This window comes from Talpa occidentalis, unplaced genomic scaffold (assembly GCF_014898055.3).
Source record: "Talpa occidentalis isolate TD23 unplaced genomic scaffold, MPIMG_talOcc4v2.1 talOcc4.7, whole genome shotgun sequence".
In the NCBI taxonomy this organism is placed as follows: Eukaryota; Metazoa; Chordata; class Mammalia; order Eulipotyphla; family Talpidae; genus Talpa; species Talpa occidentalis.
In genome coordinates, this window is record NW_023605083.1 from 101,307,952 (window position 1) to 101,330,633 (window position 22,682).

A 22,682-nucleotide genomic window follows, 5' to 3' on the forward strand; every position below is an offset into this window, starting at 1 on the left:
TGTACATTGTTAGGCAACCATGGGCACACATCTGATACATTGTTGCACATGCAAGGCCCAGCTGTTGTCTGCTGGAAGTCTCAAAGGTGGAAAACATAATATTTCAAATTTATGGGCTGTCTGTTGTTTGGAAGGTGAAAAAGAACCTGAATAACTCATTTCCCCTGCACCCTCTAACTAATCACTTCTTCCAAGTGGGCTACAAATAAGCAAATCTATCAGTTAACAACTATTAGGGAAAGGACAAAAAGCAAAAATGGTTGACCAAACTGAGCCAAAATATGATGATATAAGAAATAAAATATGAGGCCTTATTATCAATCCTAGTAAGTCATCATACTATTGATACAACAAGGTGGTCCCCAGGGAAGGGGGAGGTTCTAGGTTTCCTGCCTCACCCAAGGGAGGGTGGAGCTGAGCAGGTGGGAGGAGAAGCTGGAGAGGAGACTGGAGAAGGAAGGGAGATGGAGCCAGAAGGAGACCTGGAGGAGGCACATGGAGCAGACAGACACTTAAAGAAGTTGCACTTGGTTCTTGGCCTTAGACTTGTACCAGGGCTTGGGGGACATGGAAGGAGACACCTGAAACACGAGGGTAAGCGATCCGCGGGGAGGTTACCGATGGCAGCATTTAACTTGATTTTGATTTCGCTCTTTTCCTTCCACTCTTGTCTGGCACCTTTGCCCCTTTCCTAAGGGTCCCCACCAAAGGTGCCTTAGGCTTGTGGCAAGTTTTCAGGCCTCAGTGGTCCTGCTTTGAGCCAACCCTGTTTGCTGGACATGTACCCCTGAGGAGATGAGTGACTCTGGATGCTCGATCTGGAAACTAGTCTTTTCCTGATCTTCTCTTTATTGCACACTAATTGTATTAAAGTTCCTTTCCTTAGAGGTCTTAGGCACTAGAGTATGTGTTGTCTTGATGTGGCGCATGGCAGAACCCATTTAGAGCAGGCAGTCTTGGGGGGTCCCAGGGAGCCCCACGCCCTGCCCTATAACAACACTAGGGGAAAATATAGGTTTTTTCCCCCCACTATTATCATAAGAGAGTAAAAAATATAAACTCTCAGAATTGATAAAATATGGGCTTTATGACAGTCAGCCTGTGCTGTGTCAGGGACCATCCAAATCTCAAAAACTCCCAAGAGTGCAGCATCAAGGTAACCTGACTTTCCTCGGTACTAGCAATTTTTCTCCCTTTTGACTCTTAACAACATTAATAAAACCATATAATTAATGGTTTTGGAAACACTTAGAATACTTTTTCTCAAACTTCTTTAATTATGCAGGGCTCCTCCCCCCCTTCTCTCTCCAATTCTAAAATTGATGCTGGAGGTAAGCAGTTACAATAGCAACCTTTCTAGAGGCTGTACTTACTTACCCTTAGCCCATACACTTAATAAGAAAAACAAAATTGCTTGATTCAAAGAACAACTTAGTTGATTTAGTCCTAGAAAATCTGATGCCTGAATTAAACATTTATCATTTTTCTACATATTCCTACTAAATATGTCTTTAGAAAATACCTACTGACGATCACAAATCTGTCAGTTCTCCCAGCAGATAGCCAGAGTCCAAGACATAATGTTTTGTGGGGTTTTTTTTCCCACATGAAAATTCCCAAAGAGTGAAAGTAAATCATCTTTTCTTTATATTCTTTTTTTTTTTTTTTTTTTTAAAGATTTATTTAATTTATTTATTTATACAAGCACTGGGTACAGTCAGAAGCGCGGGAGGGTGAGACAATTCACCAGAGCCAGAGCGGGGAGCAGAGCAGGCAGAAGGACCGAAGTACACTGCTGAGGGGAGCAGCGGGCGGCAGGAGAGGTCTGCGCGCCATGTGGGACCCTCCTCTGGTGGCCGGGGAGCAGCCGGGGATCGAACCGGCGCCGCAGAGGCCGTGGGCAGCTTCGCAACCCAGCGCTCAACCGCTGCGCCACCGGGGAGGCCCTCTTTATATTCTTAACTGATTTTAACTCTTCAAGGTGAGTCATGTTAATTTATTATGAACCACTAAGCACATCATGGAGTAATTCTTACACCAATCCAATGCATAGAGATTATTATTACCATTATTTTACAGAAAAAGAATTGAGGCACAGAGAGAGAATCATTAGTTGCACTCTGTGACCAATGGGAACAGGTACAAACCTATGCTTTGGGTCTAGAGTTATCATCATAACCACAATACTCTACTGCTTTCAAGGACATTACCTTCTGAACACAGTAGTTCTCAGCACCAGCACTGGGCACCACCACTGTGCCCTCCAGGTCGTCCCAGGCTTAGAGCACCACTCACTGGTCATCTCATGGTGTTTCTCCAGGGTGTGGCCATCCAAGCAACATCAGATCATTTATATAATTACCTTCATCAAATTAATAGGAGGTTATACTTGTTTTCTAGGGTCCAGTAACAATTACCACAAACTGGGTGGTTTGAAAATGAGTTTTTTTCCCTCACAATCTTGGAGACCAGAGTCTAAGATCAAGGTGTCCTCAAGACTATGCTTCCACTCAGATGTCTAGGGGAGAATCTTTCCTTGCCTATTCCAGCTTCTGGTAGCACCAGGTGTTCCTTCAGTGGTGATGTAATCACTCGAGTCTCTGCCTCCATCCTTGCACAGCCATTTTCCCCATGTCTCTGTGTCTAAATTTCCTTGTACTTATATAAACACCAGTCACTAATACACTAATCCAGTATGAATTCATGTTTACTAACTACTGATCTATAAAGATGATGTTTCCAAATAAGTTCACTTTCACAGATACTGAATAACAGGACTTGAACGTCTTTGTTAGGGGTCACAATTCAACCCCAAACAGTGATGTTTCAGTTCCATTAAATTTGATGCCGTTTTTTGGTTAGTTTGTATTAGTTTGTATTAGTTATGGTAAGACGATGCTGCTATTTATTGATCTTTAAAAGCTCGGTTAATCTTACCAATGTTTTGAGTGCTCAGTAGCTACTGTGGCAACTACATTTAAATCATATTTATGTTGAGAGTCTTCCCAACATCCCTGGAGGTTCCTATTGGAAATCACTTCTCTTGAAGAAAGGATAACTGAATATTTGGGGAACAATGTGCAATTTGCTACAGAAAACCACCAACTGATGTGCTCCCGTAAATCCAGGGACTGCAAATGGATTGATAGATGTTCTGCTACTGAACTTTAAAAATCAGATAAAATTATTAGTAATGTTTCAAAGGAAAGGAAGGAAAAAGAAAACAAGTGACACAGACATGTTTGGTATTTGTTAAATGATAAAGCTGACTTAATGCTCCTCCCCAAATTTCTTTGGATTCAATATTTTTAACCTCCACTTTCATAAATGAAAGATTTGATATTTATAGAGATTAATGAATAAGCACAAGTTCACTGGCCCATGCAAGTGGCAAATAAACTTTTGGAATCCATGTACTTTCTCTGTCTTTCTTTTATTTTTTCAGGCTCAGGTGTGTCTCCTCGTATTCACATTCAACCTGGTAACACTAGGGAAGTTAAGCTGACCTGTACATCCACAGGGTGGTACCCAGAGCCTGAAGTGCAATGGAAGGACCTACAAGGACAGCATTTGGCACCGGATTTTGAGACAAAGACAAAAGATAAAAATGGACTGTTTGATGTGGAAACATTTCTAACAATGGATAAAAGTTCAAGAGAAGGTGTGTCCTGTCACATAAGGAACCCAATCCTCAATGTGGAGAAGGAAGTGTACATTTCTGTGTCAGGTGAGTTCCCTCCAGGGTCAGTATCCTGAGATATCACTGCTGATCAAGAAGGTCTAACTTTCACAGACATATGATTGAGGGACCTACAAGGATGTTTAGCACATCCATTTGTTATTCTTCCATAGAGAGCTAGCAAAAATTCAACTTATCTTGTATTTTTCTTTGTGACAGAAAAATGGCATTATTATACTTTATAATAATGAATGCATAAATGCACAAAACATTCAGAGGGTGATGAACTGTTTTGAGGAATCGATCAAATTTCTTTCTAAACATCTCCAAATCCCACAGCCTAAGGATAGTTACATTTAACATTTTGGTGGGTTTTTGTCCCCATTGGTCAAATTGAGTTTGAATTCTAGCAGTTCCACATACCAGTATTGTGACCTTGGACAACTAATGTACTTCCTATACCAAATTCTCAACTGTTAAGTAGAGAAAATAAGAGTCTTCATAAAATTGTTGTGAGGATTAACTCATAATAATATAACAATTCATATCCCAGGCAGGGAAATACTCATATACCCCAATATTCTCTCAATGTCTACTCTATGAATGTTCAAAGAGATAATTTTTGCCCAAATTATCACCTGCACCTTCCTTTATTTATTTACTTATATCATTGTTCTTTTAAAAATAACATTTGCCTCCCTCCACCCCCTCAGGTGAGTCCCCATAGAGTTTCCTTCCCCAATGCACCCATGCACCATCACCTCAGTCCCCTTGCTCCTCCCTCCCTCCCTCTGATCTCTCTCCCTCCTCCTCCCCTTCCTGCACCTTCCTTTAATTGCATGTTTGCTTATTTGAAATACTGCAGCCTGTCAGCAAGACCATCTCTTCTCTTTTTGCCTTGTTGTGAGCCCTTTCTCATACTCCATCTCACATCAAGCTGGTTACACCCTCAACCATGTACTATCCATATAGACTGTTAGCACCATATATTCTTTCTGTTTTTCTGTAACTAAGAGTTTACTACTGGTCTTTCAAGACCTAACCCTCTTTTTTCCAGGAAGCTACCCTTAACCCATTCTGTTTAGAGCCCTCTTCATTCTCAAATTACTTTGAGTCTATGTTTTACCATCTCCTCGGGTGAAGTGTGGACTCTCTAGAATGCTCTGTCTTTCTTCTTTTCTATTCCCATTACTCAGGAAAACAAACATCACAATATATTTCTGCACAATGTATAAATTAAAAAAATATGTGTGACCTTTTATCAACAAGTAAAATCAACATCAACAAGCAACTGTAAACCAGAGACACACTGGTGGGGGGGTCGATGAGGGATTAGGGTCAAAATAAGGGGGGTGGGAATTGTATGGGGACTATAACCAAGATGAAAATGCATACATTATGGGCAGAGCAACATGGCGGCGAGGAGACGCTGCGAGTAAGATCTCCCATTAAAAAAAGTTAATAGGGAGGAAAAGCTGCAGGTCCCAGTGAGAAGTGGGACACGGAAGATAAACGGGTGACGCCAGCAAACTGCCCTAAGAAGAAAGTTGCCATAAAAGAGGACTAGAAGGGAGGAAAGCACAGAACCCTGCTCCCCTCCCCCGCCCACAGAGGCGGCACTCTCCGACCAGTAGAGAGGAGGAAAACAACAAACTAAAACGACCAACAAGAACAAACTACGCAGCAAGCGGGACTGTGAGTGGAAAGGAACTATTGCAGCCACCACACCACAAGAACAGGAGCTGTGGAGAACAATGCAGGATTCGCCGCGGCGGTGAGCGAACGGCTCCCGTCGCCATTAGAGAAGAACAAAGAGACTCTGGAGGAGACCTGCACTCAGCCCCTGGCCGGCCGGTAAGCTTGCGTGGAAAAGCGGCGCGCTTGGCGTGCTTGAAAAGCAAACGCAGATCGGGATCGCGGCTGCCCAGGTCCCCACGCCTGCGACCTAGGCTTGCGGGGAGACGCGTGGAGGTCCTCACTGAGTGAGCAGGAACCAGGTGCCCAGGCACGGGAGCGGGTGCAAAAGGCGCCATTCCCGCGCCACTGAACTGGGCTACAGCCCGCGTCCTGGACCTGAGGGCTTTGAACTGAGACCCGGGGCACGAAATTCTGGGCGTGGGTTCTCCACGATGGTGGGGCACAAGGCAGACACAGCACCCCAAAGCCGTTGAGGTTTACCCTACCATTCTTGCTCTCTGTTCCCTGTCCCACGGGGGTGGGGGGGTTGAAAAACAGCCCCCCAAGGACAATAGGAGAGATCTCTGGCGCCACCTAGCGACCAGAAAAAAAGTCACTAACACCCCTTAGAACAGGGAAATTTCTTAAGACTTCTTGAAAAGGGCAGAAGGTTTCTGGAGGACCCAGTGGCCAGCTGGGAAGTTAGCCCACGCCAGGCCCCTTCCAACCAGCAGTCTGAGCCCACAGAGGGAGGAGGTACCCACGTCCGAGGCAGACCGGGCACGCAGAAGAGTGTGCCTGAGACCGGATGCGCAGGGACTGCGTCCCGCTTCGCCAGTTTAGAACAGGAACATTTCTTCAGTAAAGACTGCCTAAAACCAGCAGAAAGCTCCCCCAGAAGCCAGAGATGGTTCCTGGAGGAGCCAGAGGGGAGCGGAGAAGTTCACCAAAGATGCCGGCCAGTCCGAGCAACACAGTGTCCCAATGCATACGACAAATTAGAAAACAGACAGGAGGGAGTAGAAGAACCACACGCAACCTAACAATGCCTCAGGAAAGAAGCCCACCACAAAAAGAAAACCGCCCTCCAGATTGCAACGACAGTAACTTGGAAGAACTTCTGAGCCTTCCAGAAAGAGAATTTAAAATTGCCCTGATTAAAAAAGTGACAGAAGTCATAAAGGAAAACAATGATCAGAAGAAGGAAATTGAGTCCCTAAAGAGGGAAAACAATGGTCAGAAGAATGAAATTGAGTCCCTAAAGAGGGAAAACAATGGTCAGAAGAATGAAATTGAGTCCCTAAAGAGGGAAGTAAAAGAAATGCAAGAGATCAAAGAATTAATGGAGGAACTAAAGAACTCTGGGAAAAGCAATGAAAGCAGAATAGATGAAATGGAAGAACGAATAAGCACTCTTAAAGACACAGAAATAAAAAGAACCAAAACAGAAAAGGAAAGAGAAGTATGAAGGAAAAAAAATGAAGAAAGACTTCGGGAACTATCTGACTCCATGAGGAAAGGAAATATAAGAGTTATAGGAATTCCAGAAGGAGAGGAGAGAGATGTAGGAACAGAGAAAATATTCCAGGAGATAATTGAAGAGAACTTCCCAAATGCAAAGAAGGAGCTGAAAATTGATATACAAGAAGCAAGAAGAACACCAAACTTCCACGACGAAAGGAAAAACACAGCAAGACACATAATAGTAAAGCTCCCAAGAATCCAAGACAAGGAAAAAATAATGAAGCTGACAAGAGGGAAGAAACAGATAACATTCAAATGAAAACCAATCAGGCTGACATCAGACTTCTCTGAAGAAACACTACGGGCAAGGAGAGAGTGGAGGGACATAGTCAACAGATTCCAAGAAAACAGATGCCAACCAAGAATACTTTATCCCGCAAAGCTCTCCTTCCTCTATGAAGAAAGAATATGGACCTTCCCAGACAAAGAGAAACTCCGGAATTTCATTACGACTAAACCCCCACTCCCAAAAATACTACAAGGAATCCTAAAGCCAGAACCTCAGAGGGACGAATAACAACGAAAGAAGACAAAAAAAAAGTTATTAAAAGAATAAATAAATAAAATCAAAGGAAAGACAAACACAATGGCAAATACAGATGTTAACATATCAATATTAACTCTAAATGTAAATGGAATCAACTCTTCAATAAAAAGACACAGAGTTGCAGCCTGCATTAGGAAACAAAACCCAACTTTTTGCTGTCTCCAGGAAACACATTTAGCTACAAAAGATAAAAATAGGCTCAAAGTTAAAGGATGGAAAACAATCCTACAAGCAAATGGACCAAAAAAGAAAGCAGGAACAGCTATACTTATATCAGATAAAACAGACTTCAAACTCAAAAAAATAAAAAGAGACCCCAATGGTCACTACATTATGATCAAGGGGACAATACTTCAAGAAGAAATAACACTCATTAACATATACTCACCAAACGAAGGAGCACCAAAATATATCAGACAACTGTTGTCCTCTCTGAAAACAGACATCAGAGAAAACACATACGTAGTGGGAGACTTCAACAAACCACTATCAACAATGGATAGATCAACAAGACAAAAAATAAGTAAAGAAACTAAAGCTCTAAATAAGGACCTAGAGCATTTGGGCTTAACAGACATCTATAGAACACTAAACCCAAAAAAAAAAGGAGTACACATTTTTCTCAAGCGCACACGGATCATTCTCCAGGATCGATCACATACTGGGGCACAAGACAAACATCAACAGATACACCAAGATTGAAATCATACCAACCATCTTTTCTGACCATGAAGGCATCAAACTAGAAATAAACCATAAAAAGAAGGCAAGGAACTATCCTACCTCATGGAGATTAAAAACCACACTACTGGAAGACCACTGGACTAATGAGGAGATCAAAGAAGAAATTAAAAAATTCTTTGAATTGAATGACAAGGAGGACACTAATATCCTAAATGTATGGGATGCAGCAAAAGCAGTAATAAGAGGAAAATATATAGCAATAGAAGCTCACGTCAAAAAACAAGAAAGAACTCAAAGAAACAACCTAATCTCGAAGCTCAGAGATCTAGAAAAAGAACAACAAAAAAAACCCCAAAACCAGTAGAAGAATAGAAATACTAAAAACCAAAGCAGAAATAAATGAAATTGAAACTAAAAAAAACAATCCAAAAGATCAATGAAACCAAGAGCTGGTTCTTTGAAAAAATCAATAAAATAGACAAACCCCTAGCCAGGCTCACAAAGGAAAAAAGGGAGAAAGCACAAATAAACAGGATCATAAATGAAAGAGGAGAAATCACAACAGACACAGCAGAAATCAAAAGAATAATCAGAAACTACTATGAACAGTTATATGGAAACAAGTTCAACAATCTAGAGGAGATGGACAAATTCCTACAACTCTACAATCACCCAAAGGTAGATAAAGAAGAAATAGAACACCTAAACAGACCAATTACAAGCAGCGAAATTGAAATGGTAATCAAAAACCTTCCCAAAAACAAAAGCCCAAGACCTGATGGATTTACAAATGAATTCTACCAAACATTCAGAGATGAATTAGTGCCTATCCTTCACAAACTCTTCCAAAAAATTGAGAAGGAAGGGACAATACCAAACACGTTCTATGAAGCCAACATTACACTAATACCAAAACCGAACAAGGACAACACAAAAAGGAAAACTACAGGCCAATCTCCCTAATGAACACTGATGCAAAAATCCTCAATAAAATTTTAGCTATCAGAATCCAACAATGTATCCATAAGATAATTCACCACGACCAAGTAGGATTCATTCCAGGGACACAAGGATGGTTTAACATCCGAAAATCAATCAACGTTATCCAACACATCAACAAAAAGAAATATAAAAACCATATGATAATATCAATAGATGCTGAGAAAGCTTTCAACAAAGTGCAACACCCATTCATGATAAAAGCCCTTGAAATTCTTGGGATACAAGGAACATACCTCAACATCATAAAGGCCATCTATGACAAGCCAACAGCCAGTATCATCCTCAATGGTGAAAAGCCGAAAGCAATTCCATTAAGATCTGGAACAAGACAAGGATGTCCACTCTCACCACTGCTTTTCAATATAATACTGGAAGTCCTAGCCAGAGCAATAAGACAAGAGAAAGACATACAAGGAATCCAAATAGGAAAAGAAGAAGTCAAACTATCACTATTTGCAGATGATATGATAATATACATAGAGAACCCCAAAAACTCCACAGAAAAACTAATTCAACTCATCAATCAATTTAGTAAAGTGGCAGGATACAAAATCAACACGCAAAAGTCAGTAGCCTTTCTATACACAAACAATAAATCTGAAGAAGAAGAAATCAAAAAAACCATCCCTTTTATTATCGAAACAAAAAAAATCAAATATTTGGGAATAAATCTAACAAAAGAGGTAAAGGACCTATACAAAGAAAATTATAAAACACTGTTAAAAGAAATAGAAGAAGACACAAAGAAATGGAAAGACATCCCCTGCTCATGGATTGGAAGAATAAACATCATTAAAATGGCCATCCTACCAAAAGCAATATACAGATTCAATGCTATTCCAATCAAAATTTCAATGTCATTCTTCAAAAAAATAAAACAATTATTGATAAAATTCATATGGAATCACCAAAAACCCCGAATAGCAAAAGCTCTACTGAAAAAAAAAGAAGGAAATGGAGGCATCACACTCCCAGACTTCAAACTCTACTACAAAGCCATAATCATCAAAACTGCATGGCATTGGAACCAGAACAGACATACAGACCAATGGAATCGAATAGAAAATCCAGAAATAAACCCACAGATTTATGGTCAACTAATCTTTGACAAAGGAGCAAAGACTATGCATTGGAGCAAAGAAAGTTTGTTCAATAAATGGTGCTGGGAAAACTGGGTTGCTACATGCAAAGGAATGAAGCTTGACACTACCTCACACCATACACAAAAATCAACTCAAAATGGGTTAAAGAACTAGACATAAGACGTGAAACCATAAAATACATAGAAGGAAATATAGGCAAAACACTACATGATATGCACATCAAAGACATCTTTACAGACACATCACCCAAAGCAGTGATAGTGAAGAGAAAGATAAACAGCTGGGACTGCATCAAATTAAAGAGCTTCTGCACAGAAAAAGAGACAATAACAAAAACAAAGAGAAACCCCACCAACTGGGAGAACATTTTTGCACCCAACACTAATGATAAAGGACTGATCACAAAAATCTGCAAGAGCTGATGAGACTCAACAACAACAAAGAAAATAACCCAGTCAAAAAATGGGCAGAAGAGCTAAAAAGAAACTTCTCTGAAGAGGAAATGCAAATGGCCAACAGACATATGAAAAAATGTTCAACATCACTTGTAATCAGGGAAATGCAAATCAAAACTACCATGAGATACCATCTTACACCAGAGAGAATGGCACATATTAAAAAAACTAGCAACAACAAATGTTGGCGAGGTTGTGGAGAAAAAGGAACTCTCCTGCACTGTTGGTGGGAATGCAAACTGATCCAACCACTATGGAGAGCTGTGTGGAGATTTCTGGACCTACTAAACATAGAGCTTCCATATGATCCAGCAATTCCACTCCTAGGTATTTACCCAAAGGACACAGAAACATCAATTCCAAAGAACACCTGCACCCTATGTTTATAGCAGCACTATTTACAATAGCTAAGCTTTGGAAACAGCCCAAATGCCCAAAAATAGATGACTGGATCAAGAAGATGTGGTACATATATACCATGGAATATTACTCAGCATTCAAAAAAGATAAACACATGCAATTTGCAGCAACATGGATGGCGCTGGAAGGGATCATGCTCAGCGAAATAAGCCAGGAAGAAAAAGAAAAATACTGGATGGTCTCACTCATAGCAGGAATCTAGAAACTTAAATAAGGGATCAGGAAAATGAATAACTATAAGAAAGTGAAAATCAAAATCAAAAAAACTATGAACCAGAGACACTTTTTGGGGGTGGGGGCCGGGAGGGGAGGGATTGGGGTCAGAATGGGGCATTTTCAGTTGTATGGGGAATATAAAAATAAAATTTATTATTTAAAAAAAATAAATAAAAATAAAAACATATATCTAATAAAAAAAAAGAAAATGCATACATTATGAAAAAATGAAAAATAATGTAAATATATATATAATAAAATAAAATATAAAAAAAGAAATTTAGGGTGAAAAATTTGAAATTACAAATGCAAAGTGGACAAACACAGATATCAGAGGAGTATATTTTTTAAAATAATCTTAGAAAAACAAAGTTAGATCAGGGAAAATTAACGAAGTCTCTCACTTAGATTTTATATTGGAGAAAGATGTTGGAATAATGAGTTAGGGCTGAGAAAAGTAATTTAAGAGCACTCAAGTCAAAAAAATAAAATTCTTCAAAACATGAATGTAAGAGACAAAATAGAAAAAATAATATAATATTTCTTTATAACTATGTATTTGAAATTATTAACACTTACACAAACATCTTGATGAGATTTTAATTGAGGGTAATCCTTGAATGAAATTGCCCTTGGAGTCTATGTGAACCAATATTATTTAATACAAAAATATTGGGCCAAAGCCATTATTACTTATTGAAACTAATAGAGCTATCAGATATCTCCTGAGATAGAATTCTCACCCCTAAAACTTAGACCCCAGACTTACTTCATAGTCCTGCCTTTAGTCTTAAAGCTCCACAGGTCTCTCACTCATTTACAGAGTATCAGGTTTTTTTTTTTTTTTTTTTAAAGATTTATCTATTTATGCACACAAGAGCTGGGGCACAGGCCAGAGATGGGGGTGGTGGTGAGAGGATCCACCAGAGACTGAGCGGGGAGCAGAACAGGCAGACTGACTGAAATTCACTGCTGAGGGGAGCAGCGGCAAGTCAGGAGAGGTCTGCTGCACAATGTGGGTTGCTCCCTGGCAGGCTGGGGATCGAACTCATAATGCAGAGGCTGCGGATTGCCTCATAGTGTGTTGCTTAATCCCTTGTGCCACCAGGGAGGCCCTATATAGTATCAAGTTTACATACATGTGTTGTAGAAAATAATTGTATAGCTAGGTCATATGGTAGTTAATTTTTTAATGTCACAAAATAATTTTACTATTTATATGATCACAGTTCTATGTGTACTCTCTTTTTAAAGTTAATTTTATTTATTTTTTATATATTTTTTACATCGTTCTTCATTTTTTTACAATGTATGCTTTCTCATCTCAGTAATAGTTCCCATGAAATTCCCACCACTAATTCACCCGTGTAATGTGTTAATTATTTTGGACACCCTAGGAAGGCAATCCTTTATTGCATCTGTAGCATTTCTTTTATTATAAAATACTTAAATGTCACAAATATGTTAATATATTAATATTTGTTAAATGTTGATTGAAGAATATGGGCATCTAATGCATTATCTTTATGTTTCCAGCATGTAAAACAGTTTCATAATTAATGTAATAAATCTTCTTTGCTCTATATTAGGAAGAAAAACAGAAACAGGAGCCACTTAAGGATTCCTGAGATCCTTTGAGTTGTAGGGAGGGGTGGGTATGACACAGAATGTCTGCATCCCTAAAAATGCCTCCCAGGAGAAAATGTCTTGGGATTCATTCTCAGTGGCCAAGTCACCTATGTCAGTGAGAAATCTCCTATTTTTCAGGTGGCTTGTTCCCCTGGTCCTGGATAGTGGGGCTTGCTGTGCCCCTGGGAATCCTGGTTTTTGCTAATCTTGCATGCTGTGTATGTTTTGGTGTCTTAATATACCTAGGTAAGTGGGGAGGAGTATGAGGAATGGGTTGGGGGTGAGGGTGGGAAAATTTATGGGAAAATCAGAGGCTATAGTAACAAAAAGTCAGAAATGGTCAATAGGGAATCTTTGGCATTTAAAATTGAGATGAAAAACCCCCAAAAGGAGAAAATAATTCTAGCTACACACTCCAGATCTGCATATTTGTCAACTAATAGAGGTCAAGGTCAGCGATGTCATCAAGAAAAGCTGGTTTATTTGTGATCTGACACTGAATTTTTGGGTTCAGAAACTAGAATCATTTGTTTATGTATTTAACTGTTTATCCACCAAGAGATTATCAACTGATCTCTGACCTTTCTTGTTAACTAAAGTCTTGGTTTAGCGTTAGGATGTGCATCCTTTTCTGTTATCAGAAATCACATGTTTTCTAATTTTGGGGGGCAGTAGCATGTGTGAGCATAATCAAGAAGACGCTGACAAAGTAGACTTATTGCCAGGCCATGATCTGCCTGTGCCTACCTTCCCCCAACCCCTAGAAGAAAATGCTCTCTTAAAGAGTCCATTTTTCTGTCTCCTATTTTTGTCACATTTCTCTAAACAGGGCTGGCTACTCATAGCCTTTGGTGCTTTTATGTCTCACTTTTCTTCTTTTTTATTAATACCTTTTTATTGAAGTAACATTTCATTATATCTTTATGCAAATTTCAGGCATATCATACATCATTACAAATCATCATGTGTATATAGTACATTAAGTTTACCACTTAAAGTCCAGTTCTATCCTCCGTAAAACTGATCCTTTTTACCCGATTTGCCCAGCCCCTTTGCCCCATCCCTTCTGGTAACTGCTACATTACCAGTTTTATATTCTAAAATTTTATTTTTCTTTTATTTTGTTAATCTGAATTTTTTTTTATTTCTCTATACCTCATGTGAGTGAAATGTAGTGTTTGTTTTTCTCTGTCCGACTTTTACACTAAGCAGTATCTTACAGTTATTCCACATTGTTACAAAAGGGAGGATTCTATCTTTTTATATAGCTGAACTATATATCTTTATATATAGTATGCCATTTTGCATCTATACCACATCTTCTTTATTTTGTTGCTTAAATTTCTTATTGAGGTACTCTTGGTTTAAATTTTTGCTAGTATTTTGGAAGTATAGAATCTCCACGTTCAGGTGCAGTTGTCATAGTGCACCCACCAGTTCACCAGAATAGTCCATTGTGCTTTCCCCCATCCTGCCTGTATTCACTCCTGTCCTCTCTCTTCCCCTCTGGATGCCTCCCTTCCCCTCTGGATGGTTGGGTTTTTTGTGTGATTTTTTTTAAGATTTATTTATTTATGCAAACAGGAGCTGGGGTACAGGCCAGAGATGCATGGGGTTGGGGGGTGAGAGGACTCACCAGAGACAGAGAGGGGAACAGAACAGGCAGACTGACTGAAATACACTGCCGAGGGGAGCAGCAGGGGAGACAGGAGAGGTCTGCTGCGCTGTGTGGGTTGCTCCCTGGCTGGCGGGGGATCTAACTCATGCTGCAGAGGCCAGGGATTGCTTCATAGTGTGGTGCTTAACCCCTTGTGCCACCAGGGAGGCCCTCAATGGTTGGTTTTAATGTTTGTCTTTGACCCTTTGTTTGATTGCTCTATATGGCACATGTAAGTGACACCATCCAGTGTTTCTCATTCTCCTTCTGGCTTTTTTCACTTAGCAAAATAATCCCTGCCAGCTCCATTCATGTTGTCACAAATGACATGGGTTTATCTTTTTTGATCGCTGACTAGTATTTCATTGTGCTTATATACTACATCTTCTTAATCCACTCATCTATTTTGGGACACTTAGGTTTTTTCCATAGCTTGACTGCTGTGAAAGTCCTGCTAGAAGTTTTTGTATTCTTTGGGTAGATACCTCAGAGTGGGTTTGCCAAGTTGTATGGCAGATTCATGTTTAATCTTTTGAGAAACCTCCATACTGATTTCCATAAGTTGTGGATGATCTTAATTCCCACCAACAGTGTAAGAGTTTCCTTTCTCTCCATACTCCCACCAGCACTTCTTTCTGGGCTTTTTGATGTAGGCTGTTTTCACAGGTGTGAGGTGGTATCTCGTAGTCTGCTTTGCATTTCCCTGATAATAAGAAATGATGAACATTTTTTCATGTCCTTGTTGGCTATCTGTATGTCTTCCTTGGAGAACTGCCTTTTTTTTTAGCTCTTTCTGACTGTTTTTAGATTGTGTTATGTTTTCTTTCTGTTGAATTGTATGAATTCTTTGCAGATTGTTGATATTAATCTATTGTGATTTATTGTATGCAAATACTTTCGCGCATTCAAAAGTGTGTCTCTTCATTTTAGTTATAGTTTCTTTGTCCATGTTAAAGATTTTTTAGTTTGTAGTCATACCAATTGTTCACATTCTCTTTTGTTTTCCTTGTTGCTAGAGACCAACCTGCAAAAAATATCAATGAGGTTTGTGTATGGAGTCTTTTGCCGGTTTCCTACTATGTATTTTTTTTTTCAGGTCCTATATTCCACTCTTTTACCCATTTCTAGTTGATTTTTTTGCATGGTATGAGATAGTGATCTACTTTCATTCTTTTGCATGCATCCATCCATTTGCCCACCACCATTTACTGAAGAGATTTTCCATGCTGTATTGTATATTCTTGATTCCTTTGCTGTAGATTAGTTGTCCATATAGGTGTGGGTTTATTTATGGACTCTCAATTTTATTCCCTTGGTCTGTGTGTCTGTTCTTGTTCCGGTGCCATGATGTTTTAAAATATTAGGGCTTTATAGTACAGTTTGTAGTTTGAATGTGTGATGCTGCCATTCTTCCTCTTTTTGTCAGGTTTGCTTTGGCTGTTTAGGGTCTTTGGTGGTTGCACATGAATTTGAGTAATGCTTGGTCCATTTCTTTGAAGAATACCATTGAAAATTTTATTGGGATTGCACTGAATCTGTATATTGCTTTGAGTAGAATGGCCATTTTGGCATTCTACTTTTTTATTTCTTTATGTCTTCTTCTATTTGTTTTTCATTGTATTATAGCTTTCTTTGTGTAGGTTATTTGCCTCATTTTTTAGATTTACTTCTAGGTATTTAATTTTTGGGTGTGTGTGGGGTGTGTGTGTGTGTTACTGTAACAGTATCATTTTCATAATTCTACTTCTAGTTCATTGTTTGCATATAGCAAGGCAACTGATTTTTGTGTTTTGTTTTTGTAACTTGCCACTTTGCTCAACAGAATTATTGTTTTATTTAGTTTTTCATTGTAGTATTGAAGGTTCTCTATGCATACTATCAGGTTGTCTGGAAATAATGATAGCTTTATTTCTTCTTTTCAAACTTGGATTCTTTTTTTTTTATTTTTTTTTTTTTTTGTTTGGTTTTTTTTAAAATAAATTTTATTTTTATATTCCCCATACAATTGCAATCCCCTTATTTTGACCCCAACCCCTCCCCTCTCCACCCCCCCACCCCCCATAGAGTGTCTCTTGTTCATAGTTGTTTGTTGATTTTGATATTTTCTTTCTTATAGTTATTCTTTTTCCTGGTCCCTTATTTAAGTTTTCTAGATTCCTGCTATGAGCTAGACCATCCGGTATTTTTCTTTTTCTTTCTGGCTTTTTCCGCTGAGCATGATCCCTTCCAGCGCCATCCATGTTGCTGCAAATTGCATGTGTTTATCTTTTTTGAATGCTGAGTAATATTCCATGGTGTATATGTACCACATCTTCTTGATCCAGTCATCTATTTTTGGGCATTTGGGTTGTTTCCAAAGCTTAGCTATTGTAAACAGTGCTGCTATAAACATAGGGGTACAGGTGCTCTTTGGAATTGATGTTTCTGTGTCATTGGGTAAATACCTAGGAGTGGAATTGCTGGATCATATGGAAGCTCTATGTTTAGTAGGTCCAGAAATCTCCACACAGCTCTCCATAGTGGTTGGACCAGTTTGCACTCCCACCAACAGTGCAGGAGAGTTCCTTATTCTCCACAACCTCGCCAACATTTGTTGTTGCTAGTTTTTTTAATATGTGCCATTCTCACTGGTGTAAGATGGTATCTCATTGCAGTTTTGATTTGCATTTCCCTGATTACAAGTGATGAACATTTTTTCATATGCCTGTTGGCCATTTGCATTTCCTCTTCAGAGAAGTTTCTTTTTAGCTCTTCTGCCCATTTTTTGACTGGATTATTTTCTTTGTTGTTGCTGAGTCTCATCAGCTCTTTGCAGATTTTTGTGATCAGTCCTTTATCATTAGTGTTGGGTGCAAAAATGTTCTCCCAGTTGGTGGGGTTTCTCTTTGTTTTTGTTATTGTCTCTTTTGCTGTGCAGAAGCTCTTTAATTTGATGTAGTCCCAGCTGTTTATCTTTGCCTTCACTATCACTGCTTTGGGTGATGTGTCTGTAAAGATGTCTTTGATGTGCATATCACGTAGTTTTTTGCCTATATTTCCTTCTATGTATTTTATGGTTTCAGGTCTTATGTCTAGTTCTTTAATCCATTTTGAGTTGGATTCTTTATATATCTTTCTCTTCCTAATCACTCTTACTAGGACTTCCAATACTGTGTTGAATAATAGTAGTGCTAATGGACACCCTTGTCTTGTACCAGATCAATGGAAAATTTTACAATTTTTCACCATTAAGAATTATGCTAGCTGTGATATTGTCCATATGCCTTTTATTATGTTAAGATTTTCTACCTATCCCCACTTCTTCAAGGGTTTTCATCATAAATGGATGCTGAATCTTATCAAATGCTCTCAGCATCACTAATATGATCATATGGGTTTTATCTTTCTTGTTGTTGATATGGTGAACTACACTGATTGATATTTGGATATTAAACCACATTCGTGTCACTTGTATAAATCTCACATAGTTATGGTATATAGTCCTTTTAATGAATTATTGCATTCAGATTGCTAAGGTTTTATTGAGAACTTTTGCACCTCTGTTCATCAGGGAAATTGGTCTCTAATTCTCCTTTTTTGTGCTGCCTTTGGAAAAATTTGAGCAGCGTAGATATTAGTTCACTTTTGAAGAGTCTATATACTCTCATGTGAAGCCATCTAGTCCTAGACTTTTGTGTTTTGGGAGAGTTTGATTACTGGATTACTGTTTCAAATTCCTTGCTTGTGATTGGCCTGTTTGGGTTTTCTATTTTTTTCACTATTCAATCTTGTATGATTATATAATTCTAAGAATTTTTCATCTATTCTAGGTTATTAAACTTGTTAGCATATGCATGTTCATAGTAGTTTTTTATATGTTCCGAATTTGGCAGATTTTTAACTGACTATCTGTATTGTCTGATATAGGTATGTATGTTCTTGCCTTCTTTTGTTACCATTGAAATATCTACTTGCATCTTTACTCTCAGTGCATGTGTGTCTTAAAAATAAAGTGAATCTCTTATAGGGAGAATATCATTGAATTTGTCTTTTAAAAAATTCTATTATGCATTGACATTTACTTCAGTTTAATCTCAACTTGAAAACCACATCACATTGATTTATTTGCATTTTTAATAATTCAGGTCACTTTCCCAGAATGGAATTAATGTTTCTTTTAAGTAAAAGAACACTTGAATGCATTTTAGAGAGTATATCAACAAACATCTTCCTTTATTAAAAAGGTGTAAAATTTCACACTTGGAAGAATGAAAATATTAAACTCTAGTTTAACCAACTAAGTTAGTCATCTGGAGAAAATATAACAAGAAAAATCATTTCATCATTATTGTCTTCATTTTATATTCATTAGTCAATGGCTTCCTTTTTAAAGAAATTATGTTTTACAATGTTGATACATGAATATATAAAATATATATACTCATTTTCCTGATGTGTGTAACATTAAAATAAAAATAACATTAAGTAAATATGATATGGAATAACTGGAATAAAATATGAGACTGAAGGGGTAGACTGAATGCAGATCACAAAGTTCCTCAAAACAAGTCATATCTAGAATTTTATACACATTTCATGAGTGGGAAAGGCTGAGGAATTTTGAGGGAAAGGAGTTTAACTTAGTAAGATCATGAGATCTGGGTTTTTAAAAGACTACACTATCAAATCCATTGTTAGGTATAAGAGAGGATATTAGAGAGTCAGAAAAAGGGCTTCCTCTTTTAGGAAAACACAGGGAGTTAGTGGATATAGTAGAATTATGAAAGGGAGGGCAACGCAGCTGGGATCTATGTTAGCACTAGAAACAAGAAGTCCCTGTGAAGAATCCATGTGTATGGTAAAGTTGGAAGGTGATGGAGAAGGAGGAGCAAAGAATACTTCAACATTTACAGTCTGTGCAACTGGATACATTAATACCATTTCTGAGATGGTGATGAGATTTAATCCCTGAGACACAAAGTTCAGTAATTCATCAATTCTCTTAACCTTCTTTCCTTTTCTATTTTTCCATGTGTTATTTGCCTCTGTTTTTAACCTTTTCTCTAAGATAATCTCATAGTTAAGATTTATAAATAGTCAATGTTTTGGGTTTTTCCTTTATCAAAATAAGGAAAATAAAATCATAAATACTTCAAAAAGACTAGATAATCAATGTCATCTATAAAAGTTAATACCCTTAGCCATTTAATTATGCTATGGAAGAAGGTTTTTCATAATATTACATTATTTTAATTATTTAAAATAAAATCTAAATTAATTAACTACTTGATTAAATTGTTATTTTTAAGTAAATAGGGAAGATGATGAAGTAGCATGTATGAGGTGACCTTTTTGTGTTATGGTATAAATATATTCTGGATGTATAAATTGCAAGATACTTGAAAGAGGTTGTATCTGGGTAATAGAAAACTGATGGGATTGCTTTTTACTCTGTTTGCCTTTTTAATGAAATGAACATAAGATGCTTTTGTACTGAATAGACAGTATTTACACTTAAGCAAAAATATTTTAAATAATACTTGTCAAAAAAACAACTGTAAGAATCCTGAGGTGATCTTTCTTTGTTCATTTAAAGCATGGAGTACTACTAGGACAGAGTTATAGGCGACTGACAGTGTTACACTATCTCTGGTACAGCAAAGATCTCTTGATTAAAGTAGACTCTTGATAAAAGTTTGCTAGGTGAATAGAAAATTTCATTCAATTAATTCAGGAATGTTATGACTGGAAACTGAACTTATTCTGCAATAATGAAAAAGTAATGAAAGAGTTCTTTGTGACAAACAAGAGGTAAAGTGTGCCAGTGGCAGTTTTGCTTAACAACTCAAGTTGTGAAGCAAACAACATCTAGATGGATGTCTAGAACAAGTTGTCCCTTCTGTCTTTGAGCCTCAAACAACAGAATAGTCACTGATATTTACAGATATTCACTAATAACTTGCAATTTAATTAGGGCCAAAGATATTCAGATATTCACTGATAACAGATATTCACTGATATTCACTGATAACTTGCAATTTATATAGGGCCAAGGCCTGGCATCGAAATTGTTGGAGTATCAGAGATCAATATTTTTAACATATTCATTTTATTTTTTTATACAAAAATCAGTAAAGAACTTAGTAAATTTTGTGTTTCTCATATTCTAAATTGAAAATACAGTCTGTATTCTATTGTAATACTTACCTTTCTTTCAGATTGATAGCAGAATGAAGAACTATCAGAAATTAACTTTCTGGAGTGATAGAAGTGCTTCATGTTGTGATAGAGATGAAGGTTTCTTGGATGTATGCATGGATCAAAATGCATTTCCTTGTACACTCAAGATTGTTGTCTTTCACTCTGTGGTTGTCATTCTCCACGGTGGTCCCAGTCTTCCTTTCCTCATGTTATTGTGTCCTTTTGAAGATATTATCTCACTGAATCATTGCTTTGACCAACAGTATAAGTACAATGGATATAAGAGCACCAAAGAGTAAGTCCTATGTGGCATTGCGGCCTCCATGTTTTTCTCTTGGATGATTCACTCTGGGGGAAGTCAACCACCATGACATGAGGATACTCAAGTTGTCCTGTGGAGAGTCTCATGGGGACAAAACCTGAGGTCTCCTGCTCATAGCCATGAGGGTGAGTCACCTTAAAGGGAATATTCCAGCCCAGCTAGCCTACACTGAACTACACCTTTATGGGAGACAAAACCACACCTCCTGACCAAGCACCCAAATGCCTAAACCACAGATCCTGAGAAACAACTAATATGTATGATTATTTCTGTTTTAAGAAACTAAGGTTGGACCACTATGGAGAGCTGTGTGAAGATTTCTGGACCTACTAAACATAGAGCTTCCATTTGATCCAGCAATTCCACTCCTAGGTATTTACCCAAAGGACACAGAAACATCAGTTCCAAAGAACACCTGCACCCCTATGTTTATAGCAGCACTATTTACAATAGCTAAGCTTTGGAAACAGCCCAAATGCCCAAAAATAGATGACTGGATCAAGAAGATGTGGTACATATATACCATGGAATATTACTCAGCATTCAAAAAAGATAAACACATGCAACAACATGGATTTGCAGCAACATGGATGGCGCTGGAAGGGATCATGCTCAGTGAAATAAGCCAGAAAGAAAAAGAAAAATACTGGATGGTCTCACTCATAGCAGGAATCTAGAAAACTTAAATAAGGGACCAGGAAAATGAATAACTATAAGAAAGTGAAAGTCAAAATCAACAAAAAACTATGAACCAGAGACACACTATGGGGGGTGGAGGGCGGGGAGGGGAGTGATTGGGGTCAAAACAAGGGGGTTGCAATTATATGGGGAATATAAAAATAAAATTTATTATTTAAAAAAAAATTTCTAACCATAACAAAAAAAAATTCTTTCTCTGATACATGGTTTAATTTTTAAAACCTAAGTCATTTCCTTTGTATAAAAAATCTTCACTATTATATATTAAGTACTCTGAAACAAAAGTAAATATGTGAATATTGAAAAATTTTAAAAAAAAGAAACTAAGGTTGGAAATGATTTGTCACCAGTTTTGCATAAATAATACACAATGTTTTAAATTTTATGTTAAAAACTATTGAATAATAATAAAATAGAAATAATGATAACTCATTTTGTAGGTGTTTTCATTGCAGTTTTACTTAACAGTTGTGAAATACTTTTTGTTAATTTTAGACTTGAAAATGAATGAATATACTGAGAACAATAAGACCCTGAATTCTTACAGGTGGATTGGAATGATATGTGTCAATATAAGTTCCTAATATATAATATAATGGTCTAGTTTCATTCTTCTGCATGTGGCTGTCCTGCTTTTCCAGCCCCATTTGTTGAATTGATTCCTTTCTCCATTTTGTGGTCTTGGCTCCTTGTTATATATTGAATATAATGATCTGTGTCTCTATTTTTCATTCCGTCACTATGCTGTTTTAGTTACTGTAGATTTACAATTTTGTTTGAATTCAGGGATTGTTGTACCTCCAATTTTTGTTCCATCAGGATTGCTTTGGTCATTTGAAGCCTTTGTGGTTCCATAAATATTTTAAGATTTTTTGTTCTATCTCTGTG

General features: G+C 37.7%; 1 protein-coding gene across 1 annotated transcript in view; it reads left to right on the top strand.

The window, feature by feature from the left end:
• The window catches only part of LOC119231336 (butyrophilin-like protein 2), a 32,243-nt gene extending 10,648 nt beyond the window's left edge, over positions 1 to 21,595 (top strand). Inside the window, exons 3-4 of the mRNA XM_037493120.2 lie at positions 3,446 to 3,727; positions 20,791 to 21,595. Of these exons, the coding sequence (XP_037349017.1) occupies positions 3,446 to 3,727; positions 20,791 to 20,795 (287 nt within the window). The 3' untranslated portion in view covers positions 20,796 to 21,595. The remainder of the gene's footprint in view (positions 1 to 3,445; positions 3,728 to 20,790) is intronic.
• The last annotated feature ends 1,087 nt before the right edge of the window (positions 21,596 to 22,682 follow it).